This window comes from Pseudorasbora parva, chromosome 20 (assembly GCF_024679245.1).
Source record: "Pseudorasbora parva isolate DD20220531a chromosome 20, ASM2467924v1, whole genome shotgun sequence".
Lineage (NCBI taxonomy): Eukaryota > Metazoa > Chordata > Actinopteri > Cypriniformes > Gobionidae > Pseudorasbora > Pseudorasbora parva.
In genome coordinates, this window is record NC_090191.1 from 37565567 (window position 1) to 37581952 (window position 16386).

General features: G+C 39.2%; 1 protein-coding gene across 3 annotated transcripts in view; it reads left to right on the forward strand.

Moving 5' to 3' along the window:
* Positions 1-10771, forward strand: part of wnt5b (wingless-type MMTV integration site family, member 5b) — an 89985-nt gene extending 79214 nt beyond the window's left edge. For all 3 annotated transcript variants that reach the window (XM_067428526.1, XM_067428527.1, XM_067428525.1), the window contains 3 exons: positions 463-710; positions 3161-3453; positions 8940-10771. In XM_067428526.1, coding sequence (XP_067284627.1) covers positions 463-710; positions 3161-3453; positions 8940-9398 — 1000 coding nt within the window. In that variant the 3' untranslated portion in view covers positions 9399-10771. The remainder of the gene's footprint in view (positions 1-462; positions 711-3160; positions 3454-8939) is intronic.
* The last annotated feature ends 5615 nt before the right edge of the window (positions 10772-16386 follow it).

The window sequence follows — 16386 nt, forward strand, 5'->3', positions numbered from 1 at the left end:
TTAAGTCATGTGTGAGGGATGAAGCAATCCATAAGAAAACTATTCACTGAGAACAAATGTGAAGGCTTTGTCACAATATTTACCTTGGGCAACAAATGGTCAAACAGTTTGTAAATAAGGGCATTCAAGGCAACATGTCCTGAGGACAACAGGTTTTCCAACAGTTTTCAACTTGATAATAAGTTCCCCAGACACCATTTAAGCTGTGAAATCCTTAACTCGCTATCACAAAAAGCTAATTTGCTTGAATTCATAATTATTGAAATGAGGAATGACAGATTTAGAGTTTGATTTGGTAAAGTAAATAACAAAAGTTAATTAGCACATGCACAAGAACTTACTGCTATCAGTCCAGACTCCAGCAGGAAATTTGACACTAATGTTTGTGCCATGCATGCTGCAGGTTAGTTGTGCGCATTTGATTCTACGCTGATGGTTGGTGTTTTGGTCTAACTTTCTCAGGTCATTAGCCATGAACCCCATCCAGAGACCGGAGATGTACATCATTGGAGCACAGCCTCTGTGCAGCCAGCTGACAGGCCTGTCTCAGGGTCAGAGGAAGCTCTGCCAGCTCTATCAGGACCATATGGTTTATATTGGAGAGGGGGCAAAGACGGGCATCAAGGAGTGTCAGTATCAGTTCAGGCAAAGGCGATGGAACTGTAGCACGGTGGACAACACATCAGTGTTCGGCCGTGTCATGCAGATAGGTGAGTCCCCGTGATGGTGTCTATATGCAGTTTTAAAGCAAACATTTAAATTGATCAAATGCACAATAATAAAGGATGCCGCTTTTAAAAATCACTCTGTGTTAGAAGGGTCTGCAAGGTATTTTGCTAAGAGTTGTCAGCTTTGAATAAAAGTTTATGCACTGTAAAAAATTATTTAGAAAAAAAGTTACCTGGTTACCTTACAATTTTGAGTTCATTGAAATTAAAAATTTGAGTTAATACAATGAACATTTTTTGAGATTCGACAACCTTTATTAAACACATAACACATGATCACAAGTTGTTTAATTCCAGTCTGCCCCTTTGAAATATGATAAAATGAATACATAAAACATGTGAAAATGAATGTATATCTACTATATTTTGTATATTATTTATTGTTAATGTTTTTTTAATGTCATGTAAATCATAATCACAATGCATGATTTAGAAACATATGAGTGGTTACATTTGACTCATTTTCAATCACTTGATTGAGTATTGTTACAAGTATTGTTATTTTAAATGAAACATATTTATATAGAAATATGCATATGTTAATGCATGGTAGCAGCCTACTTTATTGTTTGCTGAACAACATTCTACCATTGGTTTAAATCGTGAAATTGTGGTTATAAAACGCATTTGTAAAATATAAATATCAAGTATAAAACGCATACTTTTTGATAAATGTATAGGTTTGAATATATGTCATATATAGTATGTTGATGTGCGTGCTCACCATGCGTAAACCGCTCCGCGTTGGTCTCTTGACATCAGTTTGTCGATTTTCATATTGCATTACCTTTTATTTAAAAATATATTATTTTGCCTATATGAGTGGAGATCTTTTATACATTATATTTAAATGAAGAAAGTTGCTCTACATCTTTTATGTAGCCTAGTATGTATGAAGCAGAGTGTACTTGACTGCATGCTCGTAGGCTATGCGTGTCGTTCAATTGAGTGTTAGTTCCGCTCATCAGTGAAACAAGGTGTAAGACGCGACATGCCCCCCCCTCTCATGCCCCCCTCAAATAGCACGGGACTTATTTGCAGTCAATCGCGAGGTTTATATTGAGGTGTTAGTCGGGCCATTGTCCAGAGTCGCTTTTGAAATGCAATGACACGATGACACAGAGTCGGGATATCCGGGACTCTATTTGAAGTCCGGGCACCAAAGGCCAATAAAAGTGGCCCTCCACATTCAATAGGCGCATCGCTGGAATGCAGGTACACACCCGTTTACACGCGACGCTTTGTGTGTTTGATGCCGTGAAACTAGAACCGAATTTCCACATTAGTTTAAAATATTGCAATTCTTTTCCCCGTCGTTGTGTATAGTGCAACGTTTAGTGCATCTATCTATCTATCTATCTATCTATCTATCTATCTATCTATCTATCTATCTATCTATCTATCTATCTATCTATCTATCTATCTATCTATCTATCTATCTATCTATCTATCTATCTGTATTGCTGTAAAATATTTAATTACCCTAAAGTTTGGCCCTTAAATGTCTTAATTTATGCATAGGCTACATATTTACAAAAATCAGAGTTGGAACTCTAAAACCCACACAAAATCAAGTAAATATTGTAAAAACAGCAATGTGTGAGGTAAATCCCCTAGCATAAGCTCTATGCTCCTGTGCTAAATGTTTTGCTTCTTTTTTTTTAATGCACAAAATGGTTACTTGTGGTCCGTCTAGTCAGGGGCAAGTTCACTTTCATTAAGGCATTGAGGAAGGCTGGATCATTAAAAAGGAATTCTCTGGGCCTGCAGTTTAAAAAACGTTTTGTTTGACAAATTTCCTCTCATAATTATGGTGTCGCTGAGCATTGATACAAGCTGCTTATCTCTAAATATGGTTGTACCAGCACTTTTTAACATGTTTAAACAGCTTTTAAACGTTAAACGCTATTAACTGTATTGCCTGTGCTGTTGAGGTATGTGAAATCTGCATTCCAGATGGCTTATTAGATGGGGGAAAAATCAGGTAACACATGCACAACAGATGCGAAAAAGAGCACAAATTTTTATAAACCTAGCGCCTCCTTGGCAGGAAAGCTTTGCGGGTTATCATATGCCTCATATAGAGTGTACCAAAACTGGAAAATCTGTCAGTTCTCTTTTCGTTCATGTTTTAATATATTTCCATTGAGATAGAGATATAACAAAGGAACAATGAATCAGTGCTGTCTATGTACATGCACACGTTTCTGATAATCTTATCTCTTACTGCAGGGCTTACCAAAAAGATTGTTACCATCTGTGGGGTTCTGGAAATGAGTTGTTTTACTCCCTGCCTTACTTCCTAAGTGAATAATCAAGAAAAATAGGATTCTGAAGAGTTGTGGATGATTTACCAAAGCGGTTTGCAGCCGATGGAATGTCATCTATGTCTTAATTGTGTGTTTTTCTGTGTGTGTGTGGCTCTTCTGCAGGCAGCAGAGAAACAGCTTTTACTTACGCCATCAGCGCAGCGGGCGTCGTTAACGCAGTGAGTCGGGCGTGCCGTGAGGGCGAGCTCTCCACCTGCGGCTGCAGCCGAGTGGCTCGTCCCAAAGACCTCCCGAGAGACTGGCTATGGGGCGGCTGTGGGGACAACGTCGACTACGGCTTCCGTTTCGCCCGAGAGTTTGTGGACGCCCGTGAGCGCGAGAAGAACCACCAACGTGGATCGGTTGAGCATGCACGCACGCTTATGAATCTACAGAACAATGAAGCCGGCAGAAGGGTGAGGAAATGAACATACACATAGATGACTGATTGATTTACAGATGGAATTCATTGGGTAGTGATTGGAGACTAGGCGCCTGTGTAGTGTCCCGTACCGTAGCCCTTAAATCCACCATGATCCACCTAATTTCATTTTGTGCAAGAGTCTTGCATTGGTTTGGTTAAGGTGTGTTTCTTTAATGTGTAGCGAATGAATCACGGCTGTTGCAACCTCTATTGTGATCTTGAGAAATAAGAGGCCAGATGTACACTCAAACAGATAAACACGGCTTTTGATATGTTTGTGCGTGAATAAACCAAAGCCAGCCCTTATGTCTCCTGCAGATCACCACAAACACAATAACAAACAGTTACTTCATCCTCCCTCTGTTGTTCAGTGAATGTGTTTACTTCACTATACTCAATTGTCTTTAGAAGTAAGCTAAATCTGACGAAATATTCTTTTGGAGATGCCCTCAAAGGTAAAATTGATTTATAATTTTGAAAGAGTGGGGTCATTGTGTGGTCTATAGTAACCAGAGTTACCAGAACGACTAGTAAGTTCCCTTGTCTTAAGAAAGCTCTGTATAGTTAAAATTTACCATTGCCCTGCAAGTTTTTGCTGGCAAAATCCACGCATTTCAATAAGAATCCATGCAATTGGGTATCATGCAGATTTCGACAGCGTTCATGTTAGTCACTCATTAACCACATTGACCGAGAGACAGCTGCTTGGTTTGAAAGTGATTGAGCTGTGCTTTATACATTACTACACTATTGACAATAGACCCTGTGAAATTTCGCTAATGGGACCACTAATTTAGGCTGGTTTGGTCACCTGTCCCGGATTGGACATGTTGGGGGGTTACATAAGATTAAATCAGCTACACTGAATGGAAACAAATGCAGAGGTCTGAATGAATGTTTTTATTTGACTCTTGAAATGGGTTGTAAAAATTCTATCTTGTGGTAGGAGGACACATGAGAAACAATGCAAAGACATTAATCTTAATGTGCCTTTAATCTGATATATTTAAAGACAGTTTTTCTGAGAGAATTCCTGTAGTTAGAGCATGGTGTTTACCTAAATAGTTGGTTGTTAGATGATTAATCAGTCATTGAGACTTTAGCTTTATATATAAATAAATGGTCTTCCATTTTAGATTACAGCCTAGGGAGATAGCTTATTTAATGAAAGTGACCAAATGTGTCTGTGCTAGACCAGCTCTCTTGCAGTATGCTGGGGGTCAGGAGGTCAAAGCACCACTGGAGATGTTTCTCATTCGCTCTTACTCTAGTGCCACATTCAGCATGTAGCTCAGATTCCCATCCCATCTCCCTTTTATTATTTAATTGACTACGGAGAAGGAATAGTTGTTGTGTTTTTTTATAAGGTGATGTGTGGCAAATATGTTTAGTCAGGAACGCTCTGACACAGCACATTTTCTTGTTGAATGGCTTCTTGCTGTTTTATAGAAGTGCTATATGGCAGAATGATTATTGGAACGTTTCCAACTATGTGAGTGTGTGTGTCTGGCTCCAGGAAACTGTGGCCCCCCTGCCATGTTCAGGTGGGCATAAAACCTGAGCGGGCCGGGCTGCCCTCTCTGAGAACGCACTGCAGAATGTCACCACATCCTGCCAAAACACACCATCAAACTGGAATGCGTTCACCCCGTCCCCTTGCAAGTCCCACGCTTTGTCATACCACACCCCGATCCCATCCTCTTTCCACTTAGTTATTTGAGTGCTTTTAAAACGAAGCGGCCCCATAAAAAGTCCATTTGCCGGCCGACGTGGGTGCTTGCCGTGCGCAGAGCTCCACCACATATGTTTGTCTTAGGGAAGATGAGTGTATTTAAGGTGTTTACAGAAGAGAGGGCCTCTTTCTGGAGTTATGGCACATCTGAGATCCCTGGCTCTTCTCCTGGAGGTTCCCTGAGGTGAGGAGGTCAGGGTCTGGATGCGTTCTGTATGGGCATGCAGAGGAGATTATATCTTGTGGTGACGCCAAGCAACTCAACCACCCTTAACTTTGTGTTCTTTTTTGAGTTAATGGGACCTGCTTTTTTGGTGGAGGTGGATTTGAAGGTGTGGTGTGACCCCCAATACTCCCGGTTTCCCGGCGTTCCCTTTTTGCCGGAGATTTGTCTTGCTTGGAAAGGCTTGGTCTTGGTGAGCTTTTGTGGAGGCAACAGAAGCGTATCGGATGCCCCTCAGTGTGGAGTCGGGGCGGGTGTAGTGAAAGATGGTGCGTGTGGTTCCGGTGCTGTGGGTCACAAAGGCTCGTGACCCAGACTGCACAGAGAGAGGAGGCCTCCACCCTCTATAAAGATCACCTGCTTCTGCGTGTCTTTCATTAGAAATCAACTGCAGCGGAGACAAACACACACACACCTTAATCTAAAGCACTTTATTACTCACTCACACACACTCACACGTAGGCGTAACGTATTTTAATACATCGCTGAGGCTTTCTGTCTCACTCAATTTATCTGCATTACTAATGTTTGAATGCTTTTGTGTTCACAGACACGCATGTTTACTTAGCCATCTAAATGAGGACGTACCATATACTTTTCTCGTTTTTATCTATGCCACTGGTCAAAAATTATTTTTTTAATGATGTTATTAAACCTTTGATCTGAAGACAGCTTTGAAAAATAGATTTGTTTACAACAACAACAAAAACTTTGAGATGTGAACAGTTTGGACAGTATAGTGAAGGAAATTGAGTAAAATAAAAAGTTGCATTATCAACTTGCAATGGCAAACAAACTATTTATATATACAGCCTAACGTGTTGCTTAATGACTGCGAAACTATTATATTTATATATAAAAAAATATATATATATATAATATATATATATATATATATATATATATATATATATATATATATATATATATATATATATATATATATATATATATATATATAAAGCATATATATATAAAGCATATATATATATATAAAGCATATATATATATATAAAGCATATATATATATATAAAGCATATATATATAAAGCATATATATATATATAAAGCATAGAGCATATGTTTATTTTTTACATAAACAGAAACCGATTCAAATTTTTCTCTGATAATGGCCCAAACTAAGGATTTGCCAAATTTACTCCCCATATGTTTTAAAAGGTCTCAGATACATGTGGCAATGAAAACTGCTACATTTTTTCTTAGCATAGCTCACAGAGATCTGTATTTGTTTACTTTAGATTCTTTTTCCCGTCCCGCGTCTCTTATCTCTACACCTCCAGGGACAGTTGTTTGCCGTCTACGCGCTCCGCCCCGACCCCGCCCAGCAGCCGACCCTGACCCCATCTGAGCGTGCTCCATTGTGCACAACACCGCATGCGTGTCCTTTCCACGCACCGATGAGTCTGTCTATCCATCACACCTTGGTCACTTGGTCCAAAAAGAGAAAAAAGCGAGACAGCGAGTCAAAAGGAGGGGCGCGAATAGGAGATAGATGAAAGTGAGGACGAATAAAGGAGAGAAATGGCAGCCTTTATGTGAACACTGTTTCAGTTGGGCGCACATGTTGCATAGAAATGCTCAAAAACTCTTTTGTGTGAGATCATTTAGATGAGGTAGCGGAACTGCAGCTTGACACGCAAGATAGTAAACAGCCAAGAACGGCTTGCGTGGTGTGGGCCGCTGCTGTGTGGGAAAGTGTGTGTGTGTGTTGTTTCTGGATTGGAGACAGGTATGCAGGTTGGGCCGGTGATGACAGAGACTTGAAAGGTGTTGGAACTCCCCTTAATGTCTGTGTGCGAGCAGGTAAAAGGAAGGGGGCTTAAACAGCTGCCATCGGAGGGGGGTTGAAGAGTCCTGGCAGCACATCCTCAAAGACAACCGTTAAATGTTCTCACGTGAGGTGTTAAAGGGAGGAGCACTGCCGGGTCTTAAATGACAGAGAAACAGAGAGAGAAATGTCTTTAATGTTCCCTCGTTCAGGACACTAAACAGACACAAAGACACAGCAAACAAGACACGTCACATACCCACACTGGCCACCCAACCTTGATTGAGCCTGGACACGGTGGAAAAGAGATCGTGCTCATTAGCTTGTTTTTGTGTTTGACGGCAAAACGCAACGCACTTGTATGAAACGTATTTGGCTAGTTAATGAAAAGTCTGTTAATATTACATGTTAAATAATTGAAAAGGAAAGGGAAGAACAGTTAGTTTAGTAGGACAATATGTCGAGCGTTTCTTTATTGATTCAGCTGGGGGTTTCATTGAATTTAATCAGCAGGAAGTCCGATGTCAGTGGACGCGGGGCTCTCTGTGTGTTCTAGAACAGAATGACTATTCATCCCATTGTTCTCCAGACGCTCTCACTGCGGCTCTCTGTTTGTAAAGGGACCGTAAACTCAAAGGCCTCTGGAGGCCCCACCAGCTTCAAACAGGCTGGTGCGCTGAACTCATTTGGCCTCTAGAGGGAACTGTTGTTCCATCAAGGTTTATTTTGCAGCTGTTTGCAGGACTAGGCTTTGTTCCCTAATGAAAATAAAATAAAAAATACAATAAAAAGTGCTTTTGCCAAGAAAAGCAGTAAAGCTGTGTGTTTGCCAGGGTGTTCTGAGTGATTGCTTCCAATCCCGTAAACAATAAAAGTAATAGCACATTTGTATCATTCATGTTAGGAGCACTTACTTCTCTGTAGCACTTAGCCAGTTTCATTGGCCTCAAAACAATTTTATGTTTACTTTTATTGTTTAATATTTAGTAATTTATATTTTAAAATAATATTTAAAATATTAATTATATACGGGGCCATTTTATTTTTCACATTTCCACTCATTTTAAATATGTAATATTACATTTATAATCTTATTGTTTATTACTTGTTTTGTTGTTGTTGTTTTTTACAAATTAGTATTTATTATTATTACTACTATTCTCACACATTCTAACATTATTTCCCCCCATATTTTCATAAACACTTTTTTATTTGATTTGATTTTTAGTTAAAAAAAATAAAAAAATGATACCATTTTATACCATTCATTTTACAAGAAACTCCCAGACAGACATAAATTTGTCTTTTAAAACATTTTAAAATTCAAAATAAATTATGGCATACATAGCAAAATATTATTGACTAATCTTTCAGTTTCAACCCATTCCTACTTATACTTCCAAACTATCACAAATCGTTCTTACAATTTCAACAAGATCTGTTTGCCAGTCAGATAATTTTACATTGCTGACCAGTTTGAACAAAGCTGACAAACAAGTTATTCCTATTGCTTTAGTGCTTGTTTATATATCGAACAACAGTAGATGTCACCAGTCTGGTGATATTTCATATATTAATGATTTGTATTTGCATATCTTGACATAAAAAGTTTTGGTGCTGTAGATATGTTTGGTTAAGTAGTCTTTTCGTCCAGACCCCAGCCAAGTAATATTGTCATGAAGTATTCTCACAACACTTCTAATTCTTTCTCCATGTCTCTTTCTCCACTCGCAGGCAGTTTACAATCTGGCTAATGTCGCATGCAAGTGTCACGGAGTCTCCGGCTCATGCAGTCTGAAAACCTGTTGGCTCCAGCTGGCCGACTTCCGTCGTGTGGGTGAGTTTCTGAAGGAGAAGTACGACAGCGCGGCCGCCATGCGCACCAGCCGACGAGGCAAGCTGGAGCTGGTCAACAACCGCTTTAACCCGCCGACGAGCGAAGACCTGGTCTACATCGACCCCAGCCCGGACTACTGCCTGCGCAACGAGACCACCGGCTCTTTGGGCACCCAGGGTCGCCTGTGCAACAAGACCTCGGAGGGCATGGACGGCTGTGAGCTCATGTGCTGCGGCCGCGGTTATGACCAGTTCAAGACCTACAAACATGAGCGTTGCCACTGCAAGTTCCACTGGTGCTGCTACGTCAAGTGTAAGCGCTGCACGTCGCTCGTAGACCAGTTTGTGTGCAAGTAGCAGCCTAGGGACAGGACAGACGCCCTGGAGAGGCACTGAGCAATTAGCGGGAGAAGAACGGGACCCTTAACGGACCCAGAGGGGGAACATAGAGATAATTAAATGTAAAATGATATATTAAATAGCAACAAATTAAAGTATATAAGTAAGTGTACGTGTGCCGTTGATAGTAATTTAATGACCTTTTCTGACTCAAGAATCAAAAGTTGGACGTCATTGATGAAAAGGAGGCACCGGTGTGATGTATTCCGGCTCAAGCTGTTGTTCTTTGAATTCAGAGAGGCAAAAACTCTTTGCTTGTTCTAAAAGGAAGAGCCTATAAACACTTTAGAGACTCTAGAGGGATCAAGAAACGGTAGAGATGCAGAAAGAGGACGGAGAACAACAGGGCACATCACCCACTGCCTTTTCCAGACCTTCGATTCGCCGTTGATTCTTGAGCGCACCTCCACAAATACACTCCACCTCGCCAATATTAGAGCTCTTAAAGAAACTTGAGTCAGAGAAAGGCAGGATTATCGGACATTGAGTTCCATGATGTCATAATAATCTTTGAGATATGACAAGAACAGAATGCTGCCTGTTACCCTTCACACAAGCTTCTCTCCTAAGAAACCAGGAGAGAGACGTGTGAAAGATGAAACCAGGAATGAGTAGAACTGAATGCTTTTGCCTGGATCAGAGGAGCATCAAGCAACACATGCACACACAAAACTCCCCTTTATTCTTACAAAATCGCTGTTGTATCCTTCATATAGGCTTTCAAAAGCCTGTTTGATGCATTTCAGGGTCTTCCGTACCCCATACCTGGGAATTCCATCTAATCTAGAGCAGAGAATATTGTGTTTGTTCTGTCACTGTCTTTGTCATTGTTGGTTGAAACGGTTCAAAGCCTCACGGTAATGAATGTGTGTCTGGTAACTGAAAATAGGAAGAAAAAAAATCAAGGCTACATGAGGACTGCAAAAACTATTATTTTAACCAAATACTAGTGGTTCAGATTATATTTTATTAATTGCTTCTCATTTTATACATCATATGTATTGTTCTGATTATTATTTTTTGATAAAGAAGCTTTTTGGGGATTTATTTGCTAGTAGGGAAGATATTACTGGCTACTGGATGGAACGGGCCGAACTCTCCCACTGTCAGGCCGTGGAACAAGACAATAAGACCTTTTGTTCATTTCAGAGTGTTTTGGAGGAAAACTACACTTGTAAATAACAATCAGTCGTATATGCAAATAACACTTACGATCTCTTTGACATGTCACTCCACAGTTTTTTGCTGCCCTGTGATCATATTCTTGTTGTGTGTATCCCCCCTCATTCAAACCAGTAAATATTAAAAATATGAATAGTGATTATTATTACCTACCAAGCTGCTTTATTTTGTTTTACTTTCTGTGGCTGTTCTTTTTCTTCTTGTTCTGTTCTGTTCTTTTTCTGTTTGCTTTGAGTAATGACTTAAAGGGATCACCCAAAAATTAAAAGTCTATCAATATTACTCCGTTCATCTTCAGAACACAAATGAAGATATTTTTGTTGAAATCCGATGGCTCAGAAAGGCTTTGATTGACATGAAAGGCAATAAAGTCATTAAGTCCATCTCACTACATTGGCTCTACAATAAATTTATGAAGTGACGAGAATAGTTTTTGTGTGCAAAAAAACCCCAAAAAACTGAATAATGACTTGTAAAGTGATGGGCCGATTTCAAAACAAAGTTTTGAACGTTATGAATCAGTGTATCCGAATCATGAATCAATACGCTGATTCATAACCGTTCAAAACTTTGTTTTGAAATCGGCCCATCACTAAATAAGTAGTTTTTTAGGATTTTTGCACACAAAAACTATTCTCGTCGCTTCATTAAATTATCGTACAATCACTTTAGTGAGATGGGCTTTGTAAACGACATCTTTAGTGTCTTTATGGGTCTTGAGAGAGGAAATGACATTGGTGTCAATGAAGGCCTTTCTGAGCCATCGGATTTCAACAGAAATATCTTAATTTGTGTTCCCAAGATCTTACAGGTGTCGAACAACATTAGGGTAAGTAATTAAAGGGTTAAGGCGGGCGTAGCCTACACTGTGCGAATTCGGACACTCGGAAGGTCGTGAGATATTGCAGACGCTACGAGTCATTTAATTTGATCATCGCATCAAATCAGCTGGTACACGGCACGACTGTTTGCACCGCGAGCCGGCCGCAATCACACGAGTTTTCATGTAACACAGACACCGGAGCTTTCAATGTTGCTGCTATGGCTTTATATACAAAAAAATTTAAAAAAAAGGTGTGAAAATGATTTGTTGAAAAGCAGAGAACAGCCATTCCTTTTAACCGAAACAACCAGAGGGAAAGAGAAGAGTGCACGTGAGAGAGAGAAAGTGTGTGTGTGTGTGTGTGTGTGTGTGTGTGTGTGTGTGTGTGTGTGTGTGTGTGTGAACGCAGTATGTGGCAGCCACTGAGCTAGTCATATAGATTGAGCCTATGTGACGTGCTTGTGCATGATTTGGCAATAGGGGACAGCTGGTAAAAATCGGGCCGACTCCCCGAACTTTTTAAACATGTTTAAAAATGATCGTAAGGTCGGGAGGTGCTCTTAACGTGCTCGGCTCGTCTCGTATTTCCTCTCACACGGTGCGAGCCGCGACCATACGAGCATCCACGATGTCCACGCGATTTCTCCCGAGAAAAAAAAATCGTCTGCGAGTTCGAACGACAGCAAAAATCGCACCGTGTACGCCCGCCTTTACTTCAGCGATTAACATATGGCTTTGTATCAGTAGAAACCCTGGAGTATATTAAAATGATCTCTTCTGATGCACACATCAGAATCTCACCAGAAGTAGTAGTCCGTCCGTAGTACTTTTTATGCACACTTATGAATACTGTAAATTTGGACATACTACTTTTGTCACATACGGTTTTTGCCTACTATATATGCAGCCCATGTCTCTCTTATCTGACTCACCTGATTCTGATCTTCAGCTCGTTAGAAGAGGGCTCCATGAACACTGGTGCAATCCAATTGACAGGGTCCCTACTGCGCCCTACTACCTGAGCACGGGCTATCTGTTGGTTCACTTCACTTGACAAAATGCATTCATTTGCCACACTCTGCAACTATATCAAACATACAAAACACAAGTCGCCCACATTAGAGTTTAAGTTAGCTTAAGGTTTGATGCCATAATATACTTTTGTAAATAAATATAATATGAATTACCACAACTAATGTAATGTATAATAGGCCTACATCTAGAAATTAATGAATTATACAGTCTTGTTCAAAATAATAGCAGTACAATGTGACTAACCAGAATAATCAAGGTTTTTAGTATATTTTTTATTGCCACGTGGCAAACAAGTTACCAGTAGGTTCAGTAGATTCTCAGAAAACAAACAAGACCCAGCATTCATGATATGCACGCTCTTAAGGCTGTGCAATTGGGCAATTAGTTGAAAGGGGTGTGTTCAAAAAAATAGCAGTGTCTACCTTTGACTGTACAAACTCAAAACTATTTTGTACAAACATTTTTTTTTTTCTGGGATTTAGCAATCCTGTAAATCACTAAACTAATATTTAGTTGTATGACCACAGTTTTTTAAAACTGCTTGACATCTGTGTGGCATGGAGTCAGCCAACTTGTGGCACCTCTCAGCTGTTATTCCACTCCATGATTCTTTAACAACATTCCACAATTCATTCACATTTCTTGGTTTTGCTTCAGAAACAGCATTTTTGATATCACCCCACAAGTTCTCAATTGGATTAAGGTCTGGAGATTGGGCTGGCCACTCCATAACATTAATTTTGTTGGTTTGGAACCAAGACTTTGCCCGTTTACTAGTGTGTTTTGGGTCATTGTCTTGTTGAAACAACCATTTCAAGGGCATGTCCTCTTCAGCATAGGGCAACATGACCTCTTCAAGTATTTTAACCTATGCAAACTGTTCCATGATCCCTGGTATGCGATAAATAGGCCCAACACCATAGTAGGAGAAACATGCCCATATCATGATGCTTGCACCTCCATGCTTCACTGTCTTCACTGTGTACTGTGGCTTGAATTCAGAGTTTGGGGGTCGTCTCACAAACTGCCTGTGGCCCTTGGACCCAAAAAGAACAATTTTACTCTCATCAGTCCACAAAATGTTCCTCCATTTCTCTTTAGGCCAGTTGATGTGTTCTTTGGCAAATTGTAACCTCTTCTGCACATGCCTTTTTTTTAACAGAGGGACTTTGCGGGGGATTCTTGAAAATAGATTAGCTTCACACAGACGTCTTCTAACTGTCACAGTACTTACAGGTAACTCCAGACTGTCTTTGATCATCCTGGAGGTGATCATTGGCTGAGCCTTTGCCATTCTGGTTATTCTTCTATCCATTTTGATGGTTGTCTTCCGTTTTCTTCCACGTCTCTCTGGTTTTGCTCTCCATTTTAAGGCATTGGAGATCATTTTAGCTGAACAGCCTATCATTTTTTGCACCTCTTTATAGGTTTTCCCCTCTCTAATCAACTTTTTAATCAAAGTACGCTGTTCTTCTGAACAATGTCTTGAACGACCCATTTTCCTCAGCTTTCAAATGCATGTTCAACAAGTGTTGGCTTCATCCTTAAATAGGGGCCACCTGATTCACACCTGTTTCTTCACAAAATTGAGGACCTCAGTGATTGAATGCCACACTGCTATTTTTTTTGAACACACCCCTTTCAACTAATTCAACTAATTGCCCAATTGCACAGCCTTAAGAGCGTGCATATCATGAATGCTGGGTCTCATTTGTTTTCTGACAATCTACTGAACCTACTGGTAACTTGTTTGCCACGTAGCAATAAAAAATATACGAAAAACCTTGATTATTCTGGTTAGTCACATTGTACTGCTATTATTTTGAACAAGACTGTACATTTTTACTTAACGTTATCTGTCAAAAGCCCTAAACTGAATGATTAATTTATGTTGTTATCATTAATATGAAAATGAACGTAATTTGATTAATTTAAATAATTCCAAATTAAATTTACATATATACAAACACTGCTTTGGTTTGGAATATTCCTTAAGATGGCTAAATCCATTTTAAGTCCACTTTGCAGCACACTTACTGTCGAATGGACCCCACCCATTTAAGTGAGGCATACAAAATGTGCAGAGCGGGAATAAAATATGTGGAAGTCATAAAAATATTGCTCCTATTATCTGTTCTACTGATACAGACTACATCAACAGGCATTTTTGGTATTTTATGTGTTGTAAGAAATATAATTTAACCTTTACACTTATTCTAATATTCTTTGTAAGGGAGCGACCACAAAATAATGGATGCCAAAGTTGCTCAACTGGTACATTTGGAGAGTCTCTGGGTGGGGTGACACTTGGTTTCTTACCAAAAACAAATGTCTCAATTCATATTGCAGTTTCTTGGCTCACACCCTCTTTTACATCGGTCTGGATTAGTTTCATTGCTGTCAATGAGTGCAGTCCTCCCACGCATGTAGATCAGTTCACTGGTTTTGTTATGCAATTAGTAGAAATTGGCACAAACTAGATGTGAACTGTATGCAGTTTGGGAGAGTTTCCAGTGACTTTGGCCCAATACCAGGAACAATAAGTATTGACAGGTGGGCATCTGTCTGCATGCCCTCGAGTAACATCTGTTTTGCAAATAGGTGAGTGTTTCTTTTTAGTTATTATTATTTGGATGGCTTTCAGCTTCATGTTGGGCTGGAGCACACAGGCATATGTTCTACTTTTTTGGGGGTAACTTATTGGGTTTGTATGGTATGACAAACCATGACCTGAGCTGGTTTAGACTGGAAATTCTCCAGAAAGCTCATGTGGGTCAAAACACCACAAAACACAGTCACCACATACAGCCTGAAACCACTATTTGAAACTAGAGCTTAAAGCTGGCATTATATATATTTAGCAACTATATTTTATTCAGCAAGGACACATTAAATTGATCAAAACTTAAGGTAAATACATTTACAATGTTTCAATTTCAGATAAATGATGTTCTTTTGAACTTTCCTCCACTGTTTTGATAATGTTTCGTAAATCAGAATCATAATTATTTCTCAAGGATCGTGTGACACTTAAGACTGGTGCAAAGAAATTCATCTTTGATCGCAGGAATAAATTGTTTTAAAACATATTCAAATAGAAAAGTTATTTGAATTGTAATTTATTTATTTTTTGCTGTATTTTGGATAGAATAAATGCAGCCTTGGTGAGTAAAATGCAAAAGAGACTTCTTTTAAAAACATTTTTAAAATTGTACAAATCTAAAACTTTTGAACAGTAGTATAGGCTATTCTATATAAACTGGGGGAAAATCACACTTGATTATCACAAATGGTAAACGATTGTAACCAACATAGAGAGTGTTGTAACCAAATAAAAGGTTAAAAGGCAAGCCCAGTCCCATAATTTCACAATATGGATCATAGTGCATTTGATTAATAAGTTAACCTTTGTCATTGTTTTCATCAATATATCAAGTAGGCTACCTTCCAACATTGCACAACTGAAGCTGTGAGCACTGATATCATATCTGAATAACTGATATAGGGAGGGATGTCACTACTTAGGCATAGTCCAACTTTCTGTATTGCAAATATTTGAATCGGTGCAATCAATTATTTAAAAAAAAAAGCATTGCCTTCAGGACATCACATGCCCATGACAGCATAGATGGCATTCACATATTCACGATCAACATGTTTTTTTTTAAATTATATCCTCAAATGTCAATATCCAAATGGTTGTGAATAATTTTTAATGAACATAAGTTATTATTAAAATAAATCGTATTTAAACATAAAATAACATTTTATATAAAACAATACTGTGAGAGTTAACTTAACAAAAGACATCAACTAGAGCACGAATTCCACAAACAAGTCACCCGGACTACAAATCCCATCAAACTGAAAGCTCGTTCACGAGACCGCATGGGCGCATTCTGATTG